The sequence below is a fragment of the Etheostoma spectabile genome, chromosome 17 (genome assembly GCF_008692095.1).
Source record: "Etheostoma spectabile isolate EspeVRDwgs_2016 chromosome 17, UIUC_Espe_1.0, whole genome shotgun sequence".
NCBI classification, from domain to species: Eukaryota; Metazoa; Chordata; class Actinopteri; order Perciformes; family Percidae; genus Etheostoma; species Etheostoma spectabile.
This window is the reverse complement of record NC_045749.1, coordinates 17,695,103-17,702,121: the sequence shown is the minus strand read 5'-3', so window position 1 is coordinate 17,702,121 and position 7,019 is coordinate 17,695,103. Positions and strand designations below refer to the sequence as shown.

General features: G+C 41.1%; 3 protein-coding genes across 4 annotated transcripts in view; 2 read left to right on the top strand and 1 right to left on the bottom strand.

Annotated features, from left to right (window-relative positions):
• The window catches only part of srd5a2b (steroid-5-alpha-reductase, alpha polypeptide 2b), a 2,356-nt gene extending 904 nt beyond the window's left edge, over positions 1-1,452 (top strand). The window contains exons 2-5 of the mRNA XM_032540883.1: positions 262-425; positions 561-662; positions 737-887; positions 1,008-1,452. Of these exons, the coding sequence (XP_032396774.1) occupies positions 262-425; positions 561-662; positions 737-887; positions 1,008-1,074 (484 nt within the window). The 3' untranslated portion in view covers positions 1,075-1,452. The remainder of the gene's footprint in view (positions 1-261; positions 426-560; positions 663-736; positions 888-1,007) is intronic.
• mkks (MKKS centrosomal shuttling protein) lies at positions 1,345-5,058 on the bottom strand. Its single transcript, XM_032540879.1, has 4 exons — positions 4,077-5,058; positions 3,672-3,853; positions 2,841-2,951; positions 1,345-2,754 (listed from the first exon to the last, which is right to left on the bottom strand). Exons 1-4 carry the CDS (start codon positions 5,056-5,058, stop codon positions 2,326-2,328), a joined length of 1,704 nt encoding a protein of 567 aa, XP_032396770.1. The 3' UTR covers positions 1,345-2,325.
• A 456-nt stretch (positions 5,059-5,514) lies between these two features.
• Positions 5,515-7,019, top strand: part of slx4ip (SLX4 interacting protein) — a 32,691-nt gene continuing 31,186 nt past the window's right edge. Inside the window, exons 1-2 of one of the 2 annotated variants that reach the window (XM_032540880.1) lie at positions 5,515-5,737; positions 6,248-6,299. In XM_032540880.1, the coding sequence (XP_032396771.1) occupies positions 6,273-6,299 (27 nt within the window). In that variant the 5' untranslated portion in view covers positions 5,515-5,737; positions 6,248-6,272. Of the gene's footprint in view, positions 5,890-6,247; positions 6,300-7,019 lie in introns of both variants that reach the window. The other variant, XM_032540881.1, reaches the window with a different exon arrangement.

Genomic DNA, 7,019 nt, shown 5'->3' with positions numbered 1-7,019 from the left:
TTCAATTGAGACACTGAAAAATGAGCTTTGGGAATAAGATTTCCTGCTGCTATAATCTTCTGAAAACACAGTGCGGAATGCATTTGTAACCTCCCATGAAGAATGTGGCTTAATGGCAGGCCTTTTTTGCCTGCACTCAAAATCTCTCCACCTGGCTGTAAAACACGTTCTTTGCTTGTATCAGCATGGATAACATGTACTATTATCCCCCCCCCAACCTCTTTCCACCTGTTGTATCTACTGTTTCTTCACAAATCATAGGACGTTTGTCTATTCACTAATGACCAGAGGAAGTCCTTACCCGCTGGGTGTGATGGTGGCAGCAGGTTTATTCTGCTCTGTAAATGGGTTCCTACAGGGACACTACCTGCTGCACTGTGCCCAGTTTGATGAAGAATGGTCAGCAGGCTATCGCTATAAAACTGGTAGGAGCAATACTCATGCTTTGCTTTAAAATGGCCAAGTATTTATGTATCATTTTGTGTGCCTCATACAGTACCTTGTAAGCATTTAAGTTATTGTTTTTTAAAAGTCAATATACACGTAGGATTTTCTTCTAGGTTTACTGCTGTTTTACATTGGAATGGCCATCAATGTACACAGTGACTATATTCTACACAGCCTGAGAAAACCCGGGGAAGTCGTTTACAAGATTCCTAAAGGTAACACACACTTGGATAAGCTTTCATCCACTCCGTGCTGGCAGTGACTTGTGCTCTTCTTAATATCCTTGCAGGAGGTCTGTTTGAACATGTGTCTGGTGCCAATTACTTAGGAGAGATAGTGGAGTGGTTTGGCTATGCTGTAGCCACCTGGTCCCTTCCAGCACTCTCGTTTGCTGTGTTTAGCCTGTGTTTTATTGGACCAAGAGCCTGTCACCATCACAGGTGCCTAAAACATTAATGACAAGTCCTGACACAGTGCACGAATACTCATCTGCCAAACTACCTACATTACCATATGATATTTCCAAGTGACAGTTGACATGTTCTGCTCCTCTGTTACAGGTTTTACCAAGAGAAATTCAAAGACTATCCCAAGTTACGAAAGGCTTTGATTCCATTCTTCTTCTGAGAGGAAAAAGCACCTGGCTGTTATCTCGTAAGGGCAGATAATAATTAAACCAGCAGCAGCTGAAGACAAGCACTCTCATTGTTTTATTTTTAAAACAGACTTTACAGATTCAATTCTAAATCTGTTTAGATTTTGCTTGCAGTCATTGTTCAAAGCAATTTTACACTGATTCATTGTTGAACTATTTCTATACAAACTGTGTTGAGACAAACTCACATAAATACATAGATACAATCATTTGCTGTACATATGAGATAAATGTTTATTTTGTACATCTCATTACGCTGATTGTGACTTGGCTCAGAGATTTCCCCCGCCATGGTCGGTCTGCCAACACATCACTTTGCAAACAGGAAGGCATTAAAGTGGAACATGAAATGGCCTGAGGTTAGTCTCTGTGTTTGCCGGTAGCGAGTTTATGTTACAGAGTAGCAGGTTGAGACTAGTAACAGTTTTTATGAAACACTGGAATGTGAGAAAAAAAGGGTAAAAGGGTGGAAAATTACCGCAAGCCAATAGCTAGATTGTTTTTGTGCTAATGTACAGTATGTTGGTTGAAAAAATATCTGTGGCAACCTTGCACCTCCTGCTGCTGACTAACAGCCGTAACATGCTGGTACGTAAAGTAAAGGTTTGATAAATTGGATAGGAGCTGAGTTATATTCATTCAATAAAAGTATACACATTTTCTTTTTTAAGACAATTTTTTTTGGCATTTTTGGCAGGACAGCTAAAGATATGAAAGGGGGGAGAGAGGAGGAATGACATGCAGCAAAGGGCCGCAGGTCGGAGTCGAACCTGGCCCGCTGCGTCGAGGAGTAAACCGTTCCCTACCAGCATAAAAGGATACACTCTTAAGGTTCAAGTGTTAATGTGTGAAAGTGGTGGTTGATGGCTGGTGAATATGAAACGTTAATGTGTACGGAGAAAAGGTTGTTACCTGCCGAACACCAAATGTAGAGGGCACATGTGAACTGAGAGCAAGGCTGGTAAATACAGATTATTGTAGCAAACAGTATAGCAATACGTATTTTTAATATATTTTTTATACTAGTTTTTTTTTTTTTAAATGTATAAGTCCACAACTTAGGTAAACTGAGGTAAATCACAGGACATTCTGACTGACTGACACCAGGACTCAATCAAGGCAATGCTAACATCTAGTGTCTAAACTGAAAAATAAAAAACAGCATACTTCTCATTTTCATCATTTTAAACCAGAGTTCCACACTGGATAAAATACTTATTTTGCTAGTTCGTATCTTGAATAAGATATCGCACATCCAGTGCGAGATTAGCAGTTTCTACAGCAACTTGCAATGCATTGAGTTTAGCTGTGAAGGAGTCAAGCACACGTGGCTGCACAGCAGGGACTCTAATAAGAGGTGCAGGGGAGAACTGTGGGTATTTAGTGTTTAAGTACGTCCACTTCTGATTAGTGCTACTTTCCACCAGTCCACAGCCACAAAAGCCTGAGCTACCCTCCATGCGTTCTTCCATGACATTTGCAGGGGTACTCCAGTGGTGAGCATGAGTCAGATCCATTAGAGAATTCCCCCCGTCGTGCTCCAGCGCTGCGGCCACAGACTCCAGAGATCGGCAAAATCCCTCCACGCCACGAAGGTACTCTGTCTGTGAGCACCCTAGTGCAGATACTGTCTCTGTGACGTTGTCCGTGCTCTAAGACGGAAATATGTTCGTGAGTTTATTGTGAAGACATGAAATCAATCAAATTGAACTGGTTTGGGCAAAATATTGGATCTCACCTTGTGTCTTACGTAGGCAGCTAAGTGGGTCTCAGTACACCCACCTCCAAGTAAGGCAGATGGTTCCCTCAGGGTGAGCCTCAACACATGTTCAGTCTTGTGGCAAACCACCTTTAAAAAAGGACAAATATCACCACATCATTACACATCTGTCAAACTTGCCTCACATTAATGAATGTTCCAAGCTGATGTGGGTGTGTAAAAGCTATTATGCATTTTTAAAGGTTTAAAAAAAAAGAAAAGAAAAAAAAAAAGTGATGCCAGTTGTTGCTTTCACCAAAGGTGCTGTAGAAGAATTGATTCCCTTCCCCTGGCTGTGTTAGTGAAAAACTCCATACTAATTGAGCTTTATGGGGCAGTACATTATCAATAATATTTCTGATTTAAGCCTGCTACACATGATCCACTGTAAAACCGCTGTTTTCCTGTGGGTAGAGCGGTGGAGACAACTTGGAAGAAAAGCTACCCTTGGTAGAGAATTGCCGCCGAGCGCTGCGCTCAAAGTTAAAATGATGTGAGCTTTGACCTTGTTGCCGCTGACCTTTCAAGGCGCAAACAAAGCCAGAAGCAATGATGATGTACACCTAAGCTGCACTTTGCCTCTTTTCCTTCAATATGCTCTGCGCCCCACCTTGTGGTTTTACCTCTGATCATGCGTAGGCTGCTTTATGGAATAATATCTAGTGGAGACGCGACTCTTGTAGGGAGATATCCCTCTGATGTCTAGGAGTGAATATATGATGTAACAGGCACATGGATTGCCATTCCTGTGCATGGTTTCTCTCTTTAAGAGTCAACAGTACAGTCTCCACACTCCTCAATGCATCTTACCTTTAGCTCACTTAACATTGTCTCGTTCCTGTGGCAGAGGATCATGGTACAGATTGCCGAATCCCCAGGAGGTTGTAAATGCAGCATTGTCTTGGATCCAAACTGCTTAATACTGAGATCCCCCACCCTCCCGTAGGCCTTGGCTGGGATTGTGGTGTGCAATGTGGCCACAGGCTGAGCACCTATAAGGTCATTTAGAGAGAAATTAAACAAACCCTCACACACAGTGCAAAGTAACAGTACATTTTATACATGTCTCTGTTATTCAATATTTTTGGAATTTGGAAACTTTGGGAGGTTGACACAAATTTAAAAAGTATTGTGGTTTCATATGGATTCTTTTTCATATTAATTTGAAAATAATGGATCGGTCCAGGCAAGATTTAAGACATGTAGACCCCCTACCTGTCAGCTGTGCAAGTGGCTCCATGAGAGTGATTCCCAGTCTCTCTATCACTATGATGCCATGACTCCTCAGGTGTTGCTGTAGGACTGGGTGTATGACCTTCTGGCATACAAAGAGCTTCACCTCATCTTTAACCACCTGTTTGCCGAGCTTTAGGAGCTGATCCAGTATCTGCGAGTCTGTGTCTACACCCGGATGCACCTCAATTATCCCTCCCAGGTCAGAAAGGTCTCCAGCAAGTGATGCACTGAACAACACCATGGATGTTGGATTTGAATGCAGGTTCTCTACCTTGTCGAGGCAAAAGACATCAGGCATGTCTACCAGTAAACCTGGAAACACTGCAGAGTTTAGCACAGAATGGCCTTCAACAGAGACGGTCACTATTTTGCCAAGACTGACTACACCCGGGCTGTTACAGGGAACAGTCAGCAAAAAAGCTTGTACAGCCAACTTGCTGATGTGAAGTGCCTCTTGCTCTGTTAGCACACATGCTGGTTTGCTAGAGATAACACTGCGAGCCAATGTGATCAAGCTTTGGCTGCTGCAGAAGTCGAGCTTCACTTTACAACCACAGTCTTCCCGTTGTAGGTAACTAGTGCAGAGACCCAACAAGTGCTGGTTCACGGTGGTAGCCACGTTTCCTCGAAGACCAGATTGCTTTGCTTGCTCAATAAGAGACAAACAAAGAACTGCAGCAAACAAACCACAGTCACTGAAACGAGAGACGTGGTTGAGAATGGAGGTTTTGATCAGATTTATAAAAGGCTGTGAGGAAGAAATGGCTGGAAGGAGAACTGAAGAGGTAGAGGTAGTTATAACGTGTCCTCCAATGTTGTTGTGAACTTGTTTTAGTCTACCACTCGGACCAATGCAAGATCTCAAAAGCTGTCTTAGCAAATGCAGCCTGTTACAAATATCAGTGTTGTCCAGTGGTAGATCCGTACAAAGCGATGGAGATTTCTTGACGAGTCGAGCCATCACTGAAGCAGCAATTTCTGAAGGCGCTGGCAAGCAGAGTCGAAAACCTAACGTTACAGAAGAAAAAAAAACCCAGCGAGACTAGCTTTTTGAGTAACGACGGTACGACGAGTTGTTAGCACGGTGTCTATTTAGTCTGTTAGAAACGCTACTTTATTGCTTTCACGTCAAATTAGCTTTGCTTACCACCACTTGGATAGCGAGGGTTATTGATTTGCCTGACGAAAATTAAACACATTTGGGGATACAGCCTTTATATAGTCCACACTAAATTCAACAATTTGGATTTTTATATTGCAGTGGCTATTTTATGATGGAAAATGTAGTTAGTTAGATACAATTCGACAACATATTGTCGAAGTTAAAACAGGCTATTTTAATACTCAACTCGTTTCCATGGTAGCGCACAGCGTTGGGTCCTGGTGGGGTCCTATTCCTTCTCTTAATACATCCATGGCATTGCATGGATCCATGGTCCTATTCGATGAACAAACTGAAGTGGCTGCTCTCTCAACTAATCTAAAACTCAGTAACTACACAGTCGCCTTGCTACCTTGTTACTTCGCCGAAAGCTCCGACTCACAGTGGCTTTGCAATTGTTGGACTACAAACTGTACACACTTAAGGTGACGTCATCTCCTGTCGCCTCATCGTCTGACAACATTCGAAAGTATTGGCGGTATGACATCTGTTGTTATTTTACTAATAGTGTCATTAACGTGTAATTAGCTAATGATGGCTTGACGTTAGCGTCATCATATTGTTTCTTAACAACTTGAATCATTTGCCTCGGACCGATAACCGTTCCTCAATACGCCGTTACAATTAACGGTAACTAGTAATATTTGCTATAGCTTTAATCTAGCTACATTTGAAGAGACCACGTTGGTATGCACAACTTGATTAAGTTGAATGAAGTCAAAACATAATGACGTCAACTAACCAGTGCAGCTAGCTAACATAACCTTTACCATGGACTAACATTACAGCATTGTGTTAAGGTTAACCTAATAAATGGCAACGTAAAGAAATTCCTGTAATTATTACCAAGCCACCACGTTATCTCTGCAAGTGCTATTGACCTCCCGCAGACTAGCGTTAGCTATCTTGTTCCAGCTATCGTTATTGTGATGTAGTTAAGATGATGAACCATGCCTGCTGTCAGCTTTATGTTGTGTTGTTTTTACAGTATACAGACTGCTGTGTTCACTGCAATGGCTCCTCTCAAATTTGTCATTAAGGTAAGTGAAAATAAAGTATACAGCATATACAAACCTCTGTAGTGCAGTGTTATACTGTTGTCCTTGTAGTGTTCTGTTAAAAAGTACTGTGTTGTATTAGGCTTTAAATTAGTTTTGTGAGCCTACCATTTGAATAAAATTGAGAATAAACATACATAGAAGAAATGATATAAAAAAGCAAAACAATATTCTTTAAAGTATGTTTTGGACAAATTATGTAACTTTGAAGTTTAGATTTTTTTAATTATATTTGCTCAGAACCAAAACTATTCAATTAATTCTGTGTCCAGTTTCACATGAACACATTTAATAAAGGTTTATGGTCTAATAATCACACACAATGGTAACCAAAAATAAAAGTCTGAACTTAAGGAGGACACAGAGGGTTAAAAAACATGATGGACTCTTCAGAAGAGGTAATTATCTTCATTTGCGTTTCTGCGTGCAAAAGTTGCCGGATGACAGCCATACTGAGATAGTTTTGTTGAGCCTAATTAACTTTGTATCAAATAATTTGGCAGTGGCTTGAATGTAATAGACGTTCATTAAAGTGCTCATATTATGCTTTGGGGATTTTTCCCTTTCCTTTATTGTGTTATATATCTTTTTTGTGCACATTATCGATTTATAAAGTGAAAAATCCCAAAGTCCACCCCAAATGGACGTACCATCTCCAACAGAAAACACTGTTCACAAACTGCTCCTAACAGCTCTATTGTA